This window comes from Stegostoma tigrinum, chromosome 27, assembly GCF_030684315.1.
Source record: "Stegostoma tigrinum isolate sSteTig4 chromosome 27, sSteTig4.hap1, whole genome shotgun sequence".
In the NCBI taxonomy this organism is placed as follows: domain Eukaryota; kingdom Metazoa; phylum Chordata; class Chondrichthyes; order Orectolobiformes; family Stegostomatidae; genus Stegostoma; species Stegostoma tigrinum.
In genome coordinates this window covers 45,046,466-45,067,467 of record NC_081380.1, presented here as the reverse complement: position 1 = coordinate 45,067,467, position 21,002 = coordinate 45,046,466, and the positions used below count along the sequence as shown (strand labels likewise).

The 21,002-nt window shown below is 39.4% G+C and overlaps 1 protein-coding gene across 2 annotated transcripts in view; it reads left to right on the top strand.

The window, feature by feature from the left end:
• Positions 1-21,002, top strand: part of bcas3 (BCAS3 microtubule associated cell migration factor) — a 1,086,700-nt gene that overhangs the window by 168,109 nt on the left and 897,589 nt on the right. For both annotated transcript variants that reach the window (XM_059655421.1, XM_059655420.1), the window contains exon 8: positions 3,934-4,035. In XM_059655421.1, coding sequence (XP_059511404.1) covers positions 3,934-4,035 — 102 coding nt within the window. The remainder of the gene's footprint in view (positions 1-3,933; positions 4,036-21,002) is intronic.

Sequence of the window (21,002 nt, the reverse complement as noted above, 5' to 3'; positions counted from 1 at the left end):
TAATTAATTTGGTGGAATTCTTTGAGGACTTTGTTTGCATGTGGACAATGGGGAACCTGTGGATGTGGTGTATCTGGATTTCCAGAAGGCATTTGACAAGTTGCCACACCAAAGCTGCTACATAAGATAAAGTTGGACAGTATTACAGGTAATGTATTGGCATGGATAGAGAGTTGGTTGACCAGTAGAAAGCAAAGAGTAGGGCTAAATGGGTGTTTTTCTGGTTGGTGGACAGTAGCTAGTGGTGTGCCTCAGGGATCAGTATTGGGACCGCATTTGTTTACAATTTACATGATGATTTGGAGTTGGGGACCAAGTGTGTTATGTCAAAATTTGTAGATGACACTAAGGTGAGTGGTAGAGCAAAGTGTGCAGAAGACACTGAAAGTCTGCAGAGGGATATAGATAGTCTAAGTGAGTGGGCAAAGCTCTGGCAGATGGAGTACAATGTTGATAAGTGTGAGGTCATCCATTTTGGTAGAAATAACTGCAAAATGGACAATGTTCTAAATGGTAAGAAATTGCAGTGTGCTGCAGTGAAGAGGGACTTGGGTATCTTTGTGCATGAATCGCTAAAAGTAAGATTGCAGGTGCAGCAGGTAATTAAAAAGGCAAATGGAATTTTGTCTGCCATTGCTAGAGGGATGGAATTTAAAAACAGGGAGGCTGTGCTGCAGCTGTATAGGGTCCTGGTGAGGCCACACCTGGAGTACTGTGTGCACTTTTGGTCTCCTTATTTGAGAAGTGATATACTAGCACTGGAGGGGGCACAGAGGAGATTTACTCCATTGATTCCAGAGTTGAGAGGGTTGGATTAGGAGGAGAGACTGAGTAGACTGGGATTATACTCATTGGAATTTGGAAGAATGAGGGGAGATCTTATTGAAACACATAAGATTATGAAGGGAATAGATAAGGTGGACGCAGGGAGGTTGTTTCCGCCAGCAGGTGAAATTAGGACTAGAGGACATCACCTCAAAATAAAGGGAAGCAGATGTAGGACTGAGGTCAGGAGAAACTTCTTCACCGAAAGGATTGTGAATCTGTTGAATTCCCTGCCCAGTGAAGCGGTTGAAGCTACCTCGCTGAATGTTTTTAAGACAAGGCTAGATAAATTTTTGAACAGTAAAGGAATTGAGGGTTTTGGTGAGTGAGCGGGTAAGTGGAACTGAGTCTCAAAAAGATCAGCCATGATCTTATTGAAAGGTCGGGCAGGTTCGAGGGGCCCCATGGCTTACTTCTGCCCCTAGTTCTTATGTTATGTTCTTATGTTCTTAAATGTAATAAAATGTCCTAAGCCAGTTCATACGATTGTTATAAAGCAAAATTAGATATCCAGTTACATAAGACAACATAAAATCTGATGGTCGAAAGATTTAGGCTTTAAGGGGCATCTTAAAGGAAGAAAAAAGTTGGGCTGATTTTGGAACGTAATTATAGGGGTTAGGTCCTAGCACCTGGTGGCGTAGGGACTAATGGTTGACAAATTCAAATTGGGGATGCGCAAGCGAATTAGATGAGCGTTGACATCTTGAGGCTGAAGAAAATTATAAAGGTAGGAAAGGGTGAGACCACGAAGTGATGATAAAGCAAAGATAAGAAGTGTAAAATTTGAACGTTGCTTGACCAGGTGCCAAGGCAGATAAGTGAGCACAGGGGTGATAGGTGAACAGGACTTAGTGTATGTAAAGGCACAGGTAGCAGGGATTGGAATGATCTCAAATTTAAGTAAGTACAAGTAAATGGTCTTGAGGTATAGATCAGCCATGATTTAATTGAATGGCCTACTGTTGTCCCTAAGTATGATGAAAATGTGCTAGATGTGAGTCATATACATATAGTATCAGATCTATCGATACCTATAACACAATATTATAGTTTCAGTTAAATTTAGTTGTCATTTTTTCATCTTCAGTTTTTAATTTGTTATCTTGTACTAAAAGTCAATGCAATTACGTGACAAAGGATTTATATGATGGCCACTTCCTCTCTGGATGCCAGGATATTCATCCAGAAATGCAAATGAAACATTAGATTATTTGCTAACTGATCGACTTTCTTGACAGAACTGTCCCAGAACCCTCCCCCTTTTCTCATGAAGGGCCTAGGCCTGAAACGTCAGCTTTTGTGCTCCTAAGATGCTGCTTGGCCTGCAGCCTTCATCCAGCTCCACACTTTGTTATCTCTACATTAATTTGGTCTGGTATAAATTTCCTAGTTCAGCTCACATTGTTACCTCCCATTTTCATCTTTAATTATTTGCACATTTGTGATGAGCACTGACATTTCTGTCCATTTCAAATGTCTTGGAGAATTTTGTGCGCCGAAATATTATGTTAAATTACTTTGTTTCTTTCTCTCCTAATCACCTTACTTGTAACTACATTTTAAAATATTTTACACTTTTTAAACTGACAGAACTTCAATGAGAACATTGTTTAAAAAGTACATGTTAAAAACTGTTGTGCATATTTTTCTAATTTACCGCTTAAGTGTTTCCATCTCTGATCTTTGTGGCCAGCTTCATACCCCATGCACTATTTTTTGTGCGTGTGTCATAAATGAGTCCATTGTATTCCAGTAAATGGCATGCTGTCCACACTAGTTCCAACAAGCAAGACACATTTTCTCAATGAATTATGTCCATTTTAAATTAATATTAATAACCCCACCCATCCCTTTGATTGAGAACTGGCTATATTTGTTGTGGTGAATGATTCTTTCTCCGAACCACATAGATGTTGATCCAAAATTTAGAACTTAAATTTCGTGACTTAAGTAATTGAGTTGTCATGAATACTGTAGTGTGAAAAGGTCACCAAATTCATTGACTGGAACTGCACAATAGTATTTGTAATGCACAACCTCTGCAAGAAGGAACATCATATTTAGTTATTGCAAGATTGTCAGCATTTGTAAAGTATCAACATACTCATCACTACATGTTATGAAAGATTTAAATGCAAGATTAATTATTACTGAATTTTATGTTGGATCACCATTATCCCAAAATAGCATTTAGACAACTTTGTTGTTGATGCCTTTAATATTTGTGTGTTCTGAACATTATTGTTGAGCATTTGGTGTCTTAAGTGATTGGAACAAAATACTCTCAGTTGAAATGACAGACTGCAGTGCAGTCTGCTTCAACTGAGTACCTTCTCAGTTGTGCAAAGCATTCCTATGTCTAGCTGGGAAGGATAACATTTTCAAAAGTGAATAAATAATGATGAGTTTATCTGATGAATTTCCCTTCCATCTATTGTAAAAAAAATGCTGTGATGTATGTTGCTAACTACAGGAAAGCATACTATAATATGTCATGACAAAAGTGATTTAAACAGAATAGGGAGTCTGAAAAGAAAATTAGTTGCTGAGTAGCTGTCTTGTGTTACTGGGGTTGTCATCTGGTTGTTTGGTGGTGACAATGCAGAAACACAAGGAAGTTACATTTGTCTGATCTAGTCAGTTGGTGGTTGAGTTGTGCCCTTCACACTATTGTGAATTTAACTCTGTACCCTCAGCGTATGTTTATTGGTATATCTGTGGCAAAACATTGCTTCTTGCTGAGAACTACTCGCAGATTGTAATTTTTCACTGGCCTTGGGCCAATTTATGCAAAGTCAGAACGCTTGGGCAGCTGCATGTGTAAATGTTAGAGAGGCCGCACCAGATGATCTTATTGATCAGGTGATGACAGATCTTGGTTGGATATAGAATGGATGTGTGGCAGGAATTAACTGTGTTACCTGAAGCATTTTTCTGGTTTTGTTATTTATTTTGTTTACATGTGTATTTTGAAAAGTTCTGCACTGCACATCAACTGCAGTAAGTTTAATCATAAAACTAATGGTAACCTCAAACCTCGTGCTTTGTTTTAACGTGCTCAACATACTTATGTGTAACTTTATTTGCATTTCTCTTTGTCATCAGCCCACCATATTGCTGTGTGGATCTATACTCACTTCGAAGTGGTGAAATGGTCAAGTCCATCCAGTTTAAAACCCCCATCTATGAACTGCATTGTAACAAAAGGTAAGAGATTAGAAATGCAATGAGATGTGATGCGTAAGAAACTTGTTTTGACCTTTAAACTTACAAGATAAATACAGCTCATGGCTTCATAATTTCATGATCTAAACTGAAATGATCCACCTTTTATCTTTTCTAAACCCATTGCTCAGGTTTTAAAAGTATCTATTTGTATTTTTTTTCTGTCTTAAAATAACAACATTAAAAATGTTAACACTAGAATGTATTCTGGTACGGCCAATAAATACCACCAGGTCTTTATATTTGCATGAATATCAAAAACATCATTCCATCTCTTCTGCCTATGGTTTAAATGTAAGCTACTTGCTTTAACTTTTCTATGAAGAGTAGGGACTAACCTTTTCTTGAAACTTGAGAATTGCTGGTAAGTTCTTTTACCAAGAAATTCAATTACGTTGTGCTCGTTTTTCAGGCACAAAATGGGCACCAATGAATCCATGATGGTGTATAGGGCATCAGCGCTTATCATGCTATGGAGGTACACTACCCACCATAAACGTAAAGGTTAAAGAATGTGTCCAGAAACTGTGCTTCAACCAAGCATTAAGCACTTCGTATAAATAACCTGATTCCTGTCATGCTAGATTCGGCTGCCTTGAACAGCACAGGTGTTTTGATTGTCCTTTCTGTTAGCCAGGGCTGAGTTGCTAGCAACCTAAGCTCCAAATCAGAAAGACAAAAGCTCAGGTTCAAATGAGAGACTTGAATATAAAGGGCAGCAGATGCATTGGAGTACCACCACCTCCAAGTTCTCACACCATTTTGACATTGTTTCACTGCAGTTGAGTCAAAATCCTGAAACTTCCTAACAGCATCATGGACCCACCTAGACTGTATATTCTGCAGTGGCTTAGGGCGGTTCCTTCCACCATTTGCTCAGGATCAGTTGGGTTTGGGCAGTGACTGTTAGCTGAGTCAGCAACAGCCAATCCTGTGAAAGAATAAACAATACAAAAAAGACCTGAACTGATGTTTCAGCAAGGTACCGAGGAAGTGCTACACTGTCAAAAGCCCCGTCTTTTAGAAGAGATGTTAATTTGTTACAAATCTTGTATGAAGAAAGGAGAAGAGGATCCACTGGGATGTACATACAGACATGCAAAAATAAATTAAAAGATTAATCCACGAGATAAAGAGAGATCTATCAACTGATAAAAACCGCAACATTAAACATTTCTTTCACTGCTCAAACAGCAAAAGATTAACCAAAGACTACTTAAAAATCATACAAATTGGAAATAAGAACACTTAAAGTAACATGAGCATGAAAAATAATTATTCAAAATGATTACTTCCATGATGTATTGATGATGGAAGGTGTCACTTCATGCCTCCTGAAGAAAATATCTACCATGATCAACATTCCTTCTGGCCACGTAACCGCTTTGTACATGCCGATCAGCATGCTGACACATTGACTTCTGGTTTCAGAAGATGCATTGACTTTGAAGGTCCACACTGAATAAAAAAAAGAGAAAGAAGGTATTCATGAGATTGAAGTTCTGGACAAGATGAGAGGATTCATAGCAAATGGATACAGGGAAATGAAATTTATCACAGACTAGTGATTGTATTTGACAGTGGACTGTTCTGTAAGAATAAAAACATAAAATGCTTCTTTATTGAAAAAGCTTAGAAAATTCTGTAGGATAAACAGGAAAGATATAATCTGCAAAAATGGTATTGAAGCAATCAAGGAAGACGTCAGAGGAAATAATGTGTATCATAATAATCTTTATAGTCAGTATGCTCAATCAATGAATTTTTGAATTATTTATTATCACGTATCTAGAAAGATGCAGTGAAAACTGTTCAGTGCCATTTTGAGTTAGAAAAAGAATAAAAATAAATTACGTAAATAGAGTTCATTTTCTATACAAAGGATCTTCAAACACAGCTCCAGGGCTTCTGCATGAACCCTGCAAGGTGTCACCATGCTTCAGGCCTATTGCAGCGAGGAGTCCCTATCTGGGCACTGCCTCTGCTACAGTGACGTGCCGCTGCCAAGATTCCCTGCTTCAGGCACCAGCATCGCCGCAGCCAATGACCTGCTGAGCACTGCTTGCAGATGATGACCCACCAAGTCCCCAACTTCACGCTCCAGGCCAGCTGTACCCAGAAGTCTTTGCTCTGTTCACTGCCACAGGTGCAGCCAATGACCCACCAATGTCCCTGAGACCTCATGCTGGCTCTACTGTAGCCGGAGGTCCTTGCTCTGGGCACTGCCACCAGCCAAGATTTCTCTCCAGGCACTGCTATCTCCATAGCCGACGACCCGCCGAGTACCGCTACAGGTTCCCCACAATGTCAGGAGATGAAGAAAAGAAGAAAAGTGAAAGGAAAAGACAAGAAGAGAAGCCATTAACCTAGGTTATTTAGCTAAATAAAAAGAGTCTGATCAAAAAGAAGATGATGAACAAAAATAACTTTCAGCAGCATTTCGCCACAAGCTTTTTTTTAATCGTCACTCTGTGTTAATTCATATCTTCATTAACATGACACACTTTCCTTCATTACCCAGTCCTTTGAGTATGGAAGTTGGGGTTGAGGTTGTACGGCACATTGGTGAGGCCTCTTCTGGAATACTGTGTCCAGTTCTGGTTGCACAGTTATAGGAAGACTATTATTAATTTTGGTAGCGTTCAGAAGAGATTTACCAGAGTGTTGCTGGGTGTGGAAGGTTTGAATTACGAGGAAAGGCTGGATAGGCTGGGACTTTTTTCACTGGGGCATAGGAGATTCAAAGGTGACCTTATAGAAGTTTATAAAATAATGAGGGGTATAGATAGACTCAATGGTAGTTGTCTTTCCTCTAGGATGGAAGATTTCAAGGGATCGCGAGGGAATATATTTTCAAGGTGAGAGGAGAGAGACTTAAAAAAAGACATGAGAGGCACACCTTTTACACAGATGGTGGTGCATGTGGAATGAACTTCCTGAGGAAGTGGTGAATGTGGGGACAATTACAACATTTGAAAGACATTTTGATAAGTACATGAATTGGAAAGATTTGGAGGGATATGAGCCAGGAGCAGGCAGGTGGGAAAAGTTTGGTTTGGGATTATGTTCGGCAAGGATTGGTTGGACTGAAAAGTCTATTTCAGTGCTGACTCTATGACTCTGTGTCTTTATAAAGCAAGGCTTCCTTCCCATTTAGAACTTTTTTCTTCATTCAGGTAAAATTGGCTGAGATTCAGTTCCATAGATGGTGACAGTTTTCTGTACCTTGTTGAAGTGTCAATCCTACCTGTGTTAGGCAAGTTAATGAAAATTGGCAAGCTGTTTCCCCAGAGCAAATTGTTGCCGAGCTAGGTATTTTCTGCACCTGACATCCATGCAAACACACTTTCTGACTCATTGTGCACCCATGGTTTATTTTTTTAACAGCTCCTTGGTTTAGACTGGGAACAAAATACTGTGCATCACATCATTCTCATTTCTTTTGATGTCTTTTTTGATATATCATGTCAATTTAGGCTGACATGAAGAACATAGCCTTAAACCTTTTCTACCACTTGGTGTCAGTAAAACTATGTTCTTTGTCACATTGTGTTGCCAAGCTACAATTCCTGAATACAATAGAATGAAAGGCAACATAAAATGTAAAATTTACAGTCTTGGCCCTGGAATTGAGGCACTGCCACCCTAACAGAGCAGATTATATCAATTCTTCATTCAAAGGGTAAACTAACAGGCAGTTAAAAACAAATTACTGCAGATGCAGACGATCTGAAATGAAAATAGAAAATATTGGATAGACACAGCAGGTCTGACAGCATCTGTAGACAGAAGCAAAGCTAATCATAGAAATGTGACTTTTCTTCTGAATGTGTATGGTATGTAAACGTAATTAATAATAGGGCAACTGTACTGGGGATTTCCATGAACCAAATATTAATTAGGATAGTCACAGTAGAAAGGGTTTGGAGGGGATAAGTTTCTTGGTATGTATATAGGTGAGCTTTTTGTATCAACATGTAGAAGATCTGACAAGGGACAATGCATTGTTGCGCCTAACCCTGGGGAACGAATCTGGACAGGTGTTTGAGGTGACACTGGGGGCTTTTTAGTGACAGCCACCACAACACTAAATGTATAAGTTTGTTATGGAAAAAAAGAAAGATGGTTTACAGAAAAAAATTGTTTTGGATTAGGCCAAGGCAGTTTTTGTTAAAATAAGGAAGGATCTGGCCAAAATAGATTGGGAACAGCTACTTGGGGTAAATCTACAGTGGAACAGTGGGAGGTGTTCATAAAACTGCTAGGTGGAGTACGGGTCCAACATGTTCCCTTAGGTTGAACATAGAACACAGAACAGTACAGCATAGTACAGGCCCTTCGGCCCACGCTGTTGTGCTGACCCATTATCCTACTCTAAGATCAAACTACCTTGCATTTTACTATCATCCATGTGCCTATGCAAGAGTTGCTTCAATGTCGCTAATGTATCTATGCATCCAAGACTCTTTCTGTTAAGAATCTACCTCTGACATCTCCCCATACCTTCCTCCATCCAATCACCTGAAACTTATGCCCCCTTGTAATAGTCATTTCCGCTCTGGGAAAAAGTCTCAGAGTATCCACTCTACCTATGCCTCTTATCATCTGTACACCTCTATCAAGTCACCTCTTATCTTTCTTTGCTCCAATGAGAAAAGCCTTAGCTCCCTCAAACTTTCCTCCTAAGACCTGCCCTCCAGTCCAGGCAGCATCCTGGTAAATTACCTCTGCACCCTCTCTAAAGCTTCCACATCCTTCCTATAATGAGGCGACCAGAACTGAACACAAAATTCCAAGTGTGGTCTAACCAGGGTTTTATAGAGCTGCAGCATAACCTTGCGGCTGTTAAACTCAATTCCCCTGCCAATGAGAGCCAACACACCATATGCCTTCTTTAGAACCCTATCAACTTGGGTAGCAACTTTGAGGAATAATGGACGTGAACCCCAAGATCCCTCTGTCCCTCCACATTGCCAAGAATCCTGCCATTAACCCTATATTCTGCATTCAAATCCCACCTTCTAAAATGAATCACTGACATTTTTCTGGGTTGAATTCCATCTGCCACTTCTTTGCCCAGCTCTGCATCCTGTCAATGTCCCGTTGCAATCTACAATAGCCCTCCATACTACCCACAACTCCACAAACCTTTTAAGTCATCGACAAACTTACTAATCCACCCTTCCACTTCCTCATCCAAGTCATTCATAAAGATCACAAAGAGCAGGGGTCCCAGAACACATCCTTGCGGCATACCACTGGCCACCAAGCTCCACACTGAATATTTTCCATCTATTACCCCTGTGTCTTCTATTGGGCAGCCAGTTCTGTACCCAGACAGCCAAGTTTCCCTGAATCCCATGCCAGCTTACTTTCTGAATGAGCCTACCATGGGGAATGCCTTGCTAAAATCTGTATACACCACATCCACTGCTCTGCTTTCATCATTGTGTTTTGTCACATCCTCAAAAAATTCATTAAAGCTTGAGAGGAATGACCTGCCTCTCACAAAGCCATGCTGACTATTTCTATTCAAACCGTGCTTTTCCAAATAATCATAAATACTATCTCTCAGAATCCTTTCCAATAATTTACCCACCACAGAAGTAAGACTGACTGGTCTGTAATTCCCAGGATTATCCCTATTCCCCTTCTTGAACAAGGGAATAACATTTGCCACCTTCCAACCATCTGGTACTACTCCAGTGGACAGTGAGGATGCAAAGATCATCGCCAAAGGTGCAGCAACCTCTTCCCTTGCTTCCTGCAAGGTATATCCTATGGTTATATTCTGTCTGGTCCAGGGGACTTATCTATCCTCACGTTTTTCAAAATTTTTATCACATCTTCCTTCGTGACATTGACCTGTTTGAGCATGTCTGCCTGTTTTATGCTGTCCTCACAAACATCAAGGTCCCTGTCACTGGTGAATACTGAAGCAAAGTATTCATTAAGGATTTTCCCTACCTCCTCCGACTCTGCGCACAAGTTCCCTCCTTTGTCCCTAATTGGCCCTGCCCTCACTCTGGCCACCCTCTTGTTCCTTACATAAGTATAGAATGCCTTGGGGTTTTCCTTAATCTTATCTGCCAAGGCTTTTTCATATACCCTTCTAGCTGTCCTAAGTCCATTCTTCAGTTGCTTCCTGGCTACCTTGTAGACCTCTGGAGCCGGGTACGATCCTTGCTTCCTCAACCTTAAGTAAGTTTCCTGCTTCCTCTTGACAAGATGTTCCACATGTCTTGTCATTCCAAGGTTCCTTCATCTTACCATCCCCTCCTTGCCTCAGTGGGACAAACCTATCCAGTACTAGTAACAAGTGCTTCCTAAACAACATCCACATTTCTGTCGTGAAATGTAAGAACAGCAAGCCCAGAGAACCCAGGATGTCTTGTATTTTTTCAGACTGGATAGAAAAGAAAATTGGGATGTAGGAAAAGTGGGCGACACAGTGGCTTAGTGGTTAGCACTGCTGGCTCACAGTGGGTTCGAATTCACCCTTGCGTGTGGAGTTTTCACATTCTTCCTGTGTCCACTTAGGCTTCCTCCCAGTGCTGCAGTTTCCTCCCACAGTCCAAAGATGTGTAGGTTAGGTGGATTAACAATGGGAAGTGCAAGGTTACAGGTATTGGGTAGGGGATGGGTCTGGTTGGGATGCTGTTTGGAGGGTCGATATAAACTTGATGGGCCTGCTTCCACACCGTCAGGATTCAATGATTCTTATATAACAGGTACAAAGGGAGCCAAAAAAACAGAGGCTGTGGAGCAGTATAGAAAATGCAGGGCGAATGTAAGAAAACAATTAGGATGGCAAAAAAGGGGCATGAAAAAGCACCGGTGGACAAGATTAGGAAGAATCCCAATCTATTCTACAAGTATATCAAGGGGAAAGAATAACAAGGTAAAGACCATGCGGGCAATTTGCGTGTGAAACTAGATTAAATACATTGGTGGAGTGTTGAATGAGTACTTCACATCTGTCTATATTCGGGAGAAGGAGGATACAAGTACAGAATTCAAGAAGGTGGACTGTGAAGTTCTTGAGCAAATTGACTTAAATTGCTTGACGATATTGGAGCTTTCAGCTGTAGTTGCTTTCAGCTATGTTGCTGTAGTGTGTTGTGCCCTTTTTTAATAGTGTTCATTGTGTTCAATAGCGAACACTATTTAAAACGGCAACAACACACTGCAGCAACATAGAACTACGCCAAGAGGAGGAGGAATACCTCGCGAGTTTTGTGAAGATTTGTAGCTCAGGTTGAGGTTCTGGATGTGAGTTTGCTTGCTGAGCTGGGAGGTTTGTTTTCAGACGTTTCGTCACCATTCTAGGTAACATCATCAGTGAGCCTCCGACGAAGCGCTCCGACATGACCCACTATCACTCGTATCCTTACATACAGATGAGGAAGGACACCACTTTGATTGGGACAACACATCCATCCTAGGACAAGCCAAACAGAGACACGCACGAGAATTCCTAGAAGCATGGCATTCCAACAGGAACTCCATCATCAAACACATTGATTTGGAGCCAATCTACCATCCACTGAGAAAAAGAACAGGAAATGACATCACCAACACAGGAAATGACATCACCAACCCAAGGAAACCTAACCAGATAAATAGAAAGCGGGACATAACACCAGCGCTTCGTTGGAGGCTCACTGATGATGTTACCTAGTATGGTGACGAAACATCTGAAAACGAACCTTCCAGCTCAGCGAGCAAACTCACATCCAGGAGGAATACCTCTTCCAAGTTTTCAAGGATAACGGATATCCAAAGAACCGGGTCAGGAGATGCCTATGGGAACAGCATCAGAAAGATTCTACATGCCCCAACACGCTCATTGCACTACCCTACATCAGGAACATGTCAGAACTCGCCACAAGACTTGTATGACCGCTGGACATCAGAGGGGCACACAAGTCCACATCAACCCTACAACAAGTGCTCACCCGAACTAAAGACTGACGCCCCGCCATTGTTTGGACCAATGTCATCTATAAGATATCCTGCAGAGACTGCGAGAAATACTACATCGGACAAACGGGAAGGAAACTAACAAGAGTACATGAACACCAACTGTCTACAAAAAGACATGACCAATACTCACTCATCTCAATCCACATGGACAAGGAGAACCACGACTTCAACTGGGACACCAAGATCTTGGGATAGGCTAGGCAGAGACAAGCACGAGAATTCCTGGAAGCATGGCACTCCACAAAGTATGCTATTAATAAACACATTGAACTTGACCCCGTATACATTCCACTGTGGCGGAAACCCGGAAGTGAGGCAATCCATCGCTATGGATCCCAGAGTTTAAAAAACAGGCAGGAAAGCACACCAATGCTTCATCAGAGGCTGCACTGAGGGTGTTACCAAGCACGGTAATGAAATGTCTACGGAACAACAAACCAACTCGGCGAGCCAACCAACCTCAACACCCATGACCTGAGCAACAGATCTACTCCAAAACCTTTAACTCCCTGATTATTGCTGTGTTTTCCTAATGCCTCTTTTACATGAAATCATGATTTAACTGAATATTTGTGCTTACTAAACTCTAACAATGCTGAAGCCACCTTATGTGGTTCTCAAAGAAACTCCAGATTCTGTTTCCATCCTTTTTTCCAGTTGCTTGTTCAGGCTACCTCTTAATGTGTATAGCCACAGTCTCCTAGTTTTGACAGGTTTGAGTAAACCTGAAGCATTTAATAATCTATTACAAGAGCAGACTTTACTGAAATCTTGGATGTGTGTGGATTTGTTCAACCTGGATTGGAGAGCTTCTTGCGGTCTTCAGGTTCTATCGTTCAGGCCTCTTGCAGAATTATTGAAAGCCATACTGCTTCATGCACATTATATTTTGTCTAGCTTAAAGGTACATGTTGTAGGCAAGATTCCATGTTATATCTACTCCCGATCCTTTTGAAGATAGTCCATCCATATAATCAGTTTAGCTGGTTAGTCTAAAGTTAGTTCCCTCAAGCAAGTCTTCCTAAACAAAAGGATCTCATTCTCTTTGAAGAACAGACTTCCTTAATTAAAAGAAAACAAGGACTGCGGATGCTGGAAATTGGAAACAAAATTCTAGAAATTGCTCGGGGAACTTAGTAGGTCTGCTTGCATCTGTGGAGAGAAAGCAAAGTAACTGTTTTGAGATCAAAAATCACACAACACCAGACTGATTCCTGAAGAAGGTGAATGACTCTGAAAGCTTGTGTCTTCAAATAAACCTGTTGGACTATAACCTGGTGTCGTGTAATTTTTGATCTTGTCCACTCCAGTCCAACACCAGCACCTCCACATCATGGCTACCATTTAAATATTTTGAGACCAATGACCCTTCTTCAGAATGTGTTTCTGACTTTTTAAAATTATTATCTTTCCATCCTAAAATTAATGGATCCCTCTACTTATATCTATTGCCTCATCAGCTAAAGTTACACTTCAGTTATTCATAGCTGAAATTATTGCTGTCATGTTTTTCCATGAACAACCCCTTTTCCTATCAGAAGACAAGCTATCTATTCCTTTCATGACACTTCATACCAACCTACATGCTTTGGAAAACCTGTTGTTACAAATTCCATCGAGATTGGTAATGGTTTGAATTGAATTTGGACTCCAGTTATTAACTGAAAGAACTCTGACACAATTTTCACATTTCAAACAAAAAATGCTACGTAGGTATTCATCAGAAAAAGCAGTGTTAAATTCATCAGAGATAATGGGAACTGCAGATGCAAGAGGATCCGAGATAACAAGGTGTGGAGCTGGATGAACACAGCAGGCCAAACAGCATCTTAGGAGCACAAAAGCCTACGATGCTGCTTGGCCTGCTGTGTTCATCCAGCTCCAGACTTTGTTATCTCAGTATTAAATTAACATGCATTTTGCATTTACTATCAAGTTTTAATTTCCACTTTACTTTATACAGCCACCCAGGAATTCTTCTGTACATTGCAGGATGTTAGGGTCCATTTATTTCCCTAGAGCTCCAATCTGGGCATACCACAACTCTGTAGAATTCAGGAGCAATTTACTGCAGATGCTGGAATCTGTACTGATGTCAACAAATGCTGGAGATCACAATGGGTCAGGCAGCATCCATGGAGACAGATGAAGCTAACATTTCAAGTCTAGATGTCTCTTCATCAGAGCTGATGAGAAGTGTGGAGACGGTATTATGTGTTAGCTTGTTCTCTGTCTGTGGATGCTGGACATGATAATTTGTTCTTTTCTACAGAATTCACTTCAGTTTGCCTCAGTGCTCCAGCTATTTGCTGAGGTATGAGATTTCTGAGGATCCTTCCACTAACATTTGTGTGGGCAATCTTCTAGTTTTCCTTCAAGAACTCATGAATGTATGCTCCCGCACTAATTGAAAAATCATAAAATGTCCAACAGCCTTTCTAGTTCCAAAACTGCTCTTCAACGAGTACTTTCTCTGCCTGTCTGAATGCTGCTTCTAAGATTACTCCCTGTTTCTGTGAGAAAGCACGCAGATTAAAATCCAAAAGTATACCTGTTTCTATAGCACTCTGGCTTACCTGAAATGTTCCCAACTGAAAAGCATGATAATTATGTTTTACTTTTAAACATCCTTTTGCTACTGAAATCCACATGAATAATTTATGTTTCTAATGTGAATAATGGCCATCTTACAGTAGTCACTGGTCCCATCAAGAAATCCATTGCTTCAGAGGTGCTTTCAGAGGTTTTTTGGCCTGGGAACTACTAGGGAACAATTAAAACCTCTTATGGAAATAACTTTAGATTTCCTGACTTTAACAACAGCTCAAAGAGAGGCCACCCATTGATTAGGATTTTTTCAACCTTAACCTGATTAAAGTAAACACAGGCCTTCATTTGAATTGCTCTTACATCACATTTATTAAGCTTATCAACCAGATATTTCTCTGCATCTAACATTGAGTAAATTAATTTCTCAAAAACTAGAGCATAGACTTCAAAAAGATATGAAAATAAAGAACAGGATATTTACAACACAAGGTTCAAAGATGTTTGATCATTTTCCCGAAGTTTGATTATTTACCAAAATGCACACACCAAATCAGAAACAGGAGTAAATCATTTAGTCCATCTAGTCCCGATCTGGTATCATGGCTAAACTGGTTATGACCTCAAATCCACATGACTGCCTACTCTTGATAACCTTTAAAACCTTTGCTTAACAAGAATCTGTTTACCCCACCTTCAAAATATTTAAGGTCTCTGCCTCCACCATCTTTTCAGCGAGAGTGTTCAAAAGACTAACAGCCCTTTGAGAGAAAACATTCATCTCATCTCTGTTTTAAATGAGAAACCCTTAATTTTTGAACAATGACCTGTTGATGTAGATTTTCCCTGAAGAAGGAACATTCTCTCCACATCTAACCTGTCATAACTCTTCAGGATTTCATATGCTTCAACCAAATTGTCTTTTACACTTGTAATGTGATACAGGCCTAGACTGTCCAGCCTTTCATCATAAGACAACCTGCCCCATTCCAGGTATGAAGTTAGTAGTCTGGTAAAACTCCTCTGAACAGCCTACCAGTGTAATTACATAGTTCTGAGGAAGGGTTACCGGACCAGAAACATTAACTCTGTTTTTTCTTTCGTAGATACTACCAGACCTGCTGAGCTTTTCCAGCAACTTTCTTTTTGTTAGTGCAATTACGTACTTCCCTAAATGAAATGACTAGTACTGGGCACAGTACTCCATACATGGTTTCAACAGTGTCCTGTATAATTGATGTGTAATGTCCCTGCATTCATATTCAATTTCCCATCATGATAAATGATATTGCTGTATTAGTTTTCCTAATACTTCGTTGTGCCTGAATGCTAAACTTTTGCAATTCATGCATGAGGACACCAGATCTCTGATCACTGAGATAATATGCTTTGTTTCTATTCTTTCTCTCAAAATGGACAACTTCACATTTTCCCACATCGTACTCTATTTGCTGCATCTTTGCCCTCGCACTTGACTTATCTGTGTCCCTTTGTGACATCCTTATGTCATCTGCACAACTTGCTTTTCTATCTATATTTGTATTGTTAAAAGATTTGGCAACCATGTCTTCATTATCCCCATCTAAATTGTTTGTATGACTTACAAACTGCTGTGGCCCCTCAGCCAATCCCTGCGACACACCGCCCATTACATCTTACCAACCTGAAAACGATCAATTTATGTCTACTTTCTGCTTGCTGTTATCCTGTCAACTTTTAAATCATTTCATTATCCTACTTTTTACACCATGAACTTTTACCTTCTGCAGTGGCACATGGATATGGCACCTTCTCAAAGAAAATCTAAGTACGGTACATTCACTGGTTCCCTTTTAACCACAACATCTATCACCTCCTCAAAGAACACCAGATTGAGCCAGCATGATTGCCCTCTCACAAACCCATGTTTTCTCTGCCCTAACTTGAATTTATCCAAGTGCTGTATATAACTTGTTTAATAATAACTTGTAATATTTTCCATATTACAGGTATTAAGCCACCTGACCTGTAGTTTCCAGCTTCCTGTCTTCCTTCCTTTGTGAATAAAAGAGTTATATTCACTACATTCTAATTTACTGGGACTGTCTCCAGTCAAGGGAGCATTGGAAAATTAAAACTAATGTATCACCTGTCTCACCAAACACTTCTTTAAAGACCCCGTGATGAAGTTCATCCGGACTCATGCTGCGGTTCCGACAGGTTACAACACAATGCCTCCTCTGATGATTTTTATTTTCCTGAATTCCTCTGTACCTTCAATTTTCTGATTTATTGCTCTATGTGGGATATTATTTATATCCTCTAACATGAAGACAGATGTAAAATATCTGTTCAATTCATCTACCACTTCTTTATTTTCCAGGATAATTTTCTAGTCTCACTTTCTATAGGATCAATGTCCTCTTAGTTAATGCCTTTCATCTTCATTTTTTTATAGAAACTCTTACTGTTCTTATATTTCTGGCTAGCTTTCTCGTGTACTCAATATTTCCCTTTTCATTAATTTTTTTGGTAATTCTTTACTTTTTTAAAAATATTCCATCAAATCTTCTGACTTGCCTGCTGTCTTTGCATAGGTATATGCTTTTTATTTTAATTTGATATTATGTTTTACATTCCTAATTGAAAACACAGGTGGTGGGTCCATTCTTTGAAATTTTTCTTATTTTTTGGAATGTAACTATGCTACTTATTTTGAAGAAACCCCTTAAATAGTTGCCACTGCATTTCTATTGACCTATTTTTAGTATAATTTAGCCAGCTCTGCTTTCATGCCCTCATAATTTCGTTTACTTATATTTTAAAGTTTTAAAAGAATAGTTTTGTTATATTCTTCTCTCCATCAAACTATATGTCAATTTCAATTACTTGCTGCTACCAGGGGTGCCTTTGCTGTGGGATCCTAATTAATTCTATCTCATTGCATAATATCAGGTCGAGTATGGTTTGCTGTTAGACTCTGGTTGACTCCAGACAATGCTGCTTTACTATCCTGAAAAGTTTAGTAAACTCCTTATCAAGGCTACTTTTGCCCACCTGATTTTTCTTGTCTATTATATAGCTTAATATTTTGTCTGATTTTCTCCATGTCTTTCTGACACTTATGATTATTTCATCCTGTATATCCCAATCTACTGTATAATTACCATGATGGAGCCTAGTGTACCACTCCTTCAAATGTCTTCTTGCCTTTGTTATGTCTCATTTCTACCCAAATTATTTCCACATCTCGTTTTTCTGGATTTAGGTCATCTCTGGTTTTGTGCAAATACCTTCATTAGCAGAGCCATTCATCACATTTTCTTCGTTTTCTTTAATTCCTAATTGTCTTGTACCCTTCAAGATTTGAGTCCAATCCACATCATCCTGCAGCGATGTCTCTATAATATTCAACTGACCTTGTCTAACAACCTTCATGCTTGAAAGCAGTTCACAATGCCATCCTCAGATTCACAATCAATAATTACAACTTATCAAGACCCGTAAGTATTATATCTAGTCTAGGCACAAAGATCTGATCATTTATCATCTCTATTTTCAGAAATCACCAGTAAAACTCAATTCTCTATTACATTAATATGAAAATTATGGAAAACTGACCTTGCCCCACACAATGTATGCAACACGCTCCATACCTGAGTCTCAACAGACACCCTCAAATTTCTGAGTCTCAGTTATTGTGGAAGGCATGATATTAGGCCCATTGTCTTAGTGTGGCATAGTGGGAAGCATTCTTACATCGGAGTCAGAAGGTTGTAGATTCAAGGCCTTCTCTAGAGACTTCAGCGCATAATCTAAGCTGTTACATCAGTGCCTAGAAGTTGAGGGAGTTCTGCAATGGCCGTGCCGTCATTCAGCTGAGATATTAAACAAGACCTCTTCTGTCTTTGATCTCTGGTGCACATAATGATCTTATCGTACTATTCTAAAAACGTTTCACTATTCCCCACACATGAACTGTTGTCTTGGGCAGAAACACTAAAAAACAGACTATCTAATCATTTAGTTTTTAATCATTTATCACACTGCTGTTATTAGTACCTTGTTGCCTGCCAATTAGTGCTGTTTCTCTACATTGCCATATTAAAAGCATTAAAAAGCATTAAAAAGCTTCTGTGTAGCACTTCAAAATTTCACGAAGTCATAAAAGGGTATTATTATATTGCAAGCCTTTCTTTGTTTAATGTCTTTCCTATTGAATGACTGAAGAATGTAAATGTTCAGTATTTATTGACTATTTAACCTGTTTTGTGTTCAGCCTAGCTTTTAGCCCAGTTAATATCATTTAGATTCACCACAGTCACAGTTCTCTACTGGAGGGATTTCTCGCAGTTCATTATATTGCCTGAGTTTATTTTTGGATTTTCCTTTGCCTCTCAGTTTCTGAAGGTTCCATTATTCATTCAATTTCTTCAACTATCTTTCTTCCTGTAGAATTTGAAAATGATTTTTTATTTCACTTTAAATTATTTTGATGAACATTTGGAGTGTTGCTTGATTAATTTTATATACCATAATCCAGCAGATGTACTTTTTTCTTGATTTGCAACAGAATGCACTATATGAGATTCCGTTTTCCTTGGATAAAAATAAATTGGATATTTGAACTATACCCCTACTCAATTTATTTAAGTGCTTCCTGAAGCCCTTTGGGGTTTGCCTGTTTCGAACTATTTATTTGCAAGTGCTATCTCGTTTTATTTAATTTCTTTAGATTTTTAAAGCAGAGATTAAAATCTGGTTTTAAATTGTATATGCACGCCATCATTCCTGCTCCATCATTTCTAAATGTTTTTGTTTTGAACTGTTGTTCTGTCTAGTTTTGTAACTTACGCACTGTGGAAGTAGCTTTGAATGTGCCAATCCCAGTAAGTGTACAAGTGAATTACATATAGTAATGAAAACTCTAATGAAAGCATTATATTTCCCTTCTAAAATAATCCATTACTTTTGAAATGCTTCCGGTAAAGTTATTCTTTGAACTTTATCTGGCTCTGCTGATCTCATTTATTCTGTTTTCCACACTTTAGCTTTTGGGAGATTTGGAGATTAATATTGCTGTGGAGGAGTTTGGGATGTTGCAAAAGTGCCAAGGTGCGCTTACCATTCCCTCGCTAGCATTCCAGTTGTTCTCGGTCACACTGCCTGTAACTCCTGCTCCTTCTGGCCTTTCCAATGTGTTGCTCCACATTGACTCATTCAGGGATTGGCACCTGCACAGGAGCAAGAATCTTGTCTGTCCTATCCCCTCCCTCCCACTGAGCTGCATCTGGAACATTGCTTTGCAGGCTGGATTGAAAGACTCAGTTAATTGAATTCACGCCTGTAAGCCAGATGTTTTAAACGTCAGTTCTAGAGTTTGAGGAATTCCATTGATGATATAGAAACAAAAGAAAGAACTTGCATTTATATAGTTCCTCCAGGAAGTCCCAAAGCTCTTCACAGCCAATGAAGTATCTTTGAAGTACAATACTGCTGTAATGTAGGAAATGCAGCAGCCAATTTGCAAGTTCTCACAAAAGCAATATGATAATCTGTTTAATGAGAGATGAGGGAGAGATTGTGGCTTGGACATGGAGAGCACTTACCTACAACTTTTAAATATAGTGTCATGAAATTTCTTCCATCTACCTGAGGGAGTCGACAGGAGAAGAGTAAAAACAGATGAATTAGAAAGTTAACACAAAAACCAGGAAACCAACAATGAAAGACAGTAGATGAGGTATTAGAGACCAAGTGACTCAAGATGTTTTTTGAACCAAAAGTTGAGGAAAATGATCAAAAACAAGAAAGTGGGAAAACAGACTGATGAAGCAATACTCAATATTGAAAAATGGACTGGAGAAACAGTTTCTGGCAGCATCTATGAAGAGAGAAACAAAGTTAATGTTTCAAGTTCACATACTGTTCTTTGTAACTCCAATATAATGATGTAATGTAGTTAAGTTGATGTCAAGTATAGGGATCACTAATTGGACAAAATGAAGGTGAGCACAGAGAATGTGCAGATAATTGACCTGGAGAATGTGGTCAACAGTCTGGCTGAAATTTAGAAATACCTTGAATCTATTACTTGGCATGAAAGCAAAAGGAAGAAAAGTAGATTGGAAAGAGCAAAAGGTGTATGGAATTGTGGATCATTACTGAGAATGTGTGCCATAGTCGATTGCTGCCTTGTCACACCGAGTGGTATTATCTTTTATTATATTGTTATAATTATCTGGTATTATAACTAGACTAGTAATCCAAAAACTCGGCTGATGTTCTGGGGAGCATCATAGGACCACAAAAGCTGACGTTTCAGGCTTTTCTGATGAAGGGTCGAGGCCCGATACGTCAGCTTTTGTGCTCCTAAGATGCTGCTTGGCTTGCTGTGTTCATCCAGCTCTATACCTTGTTATATTGAATTCTCCAGC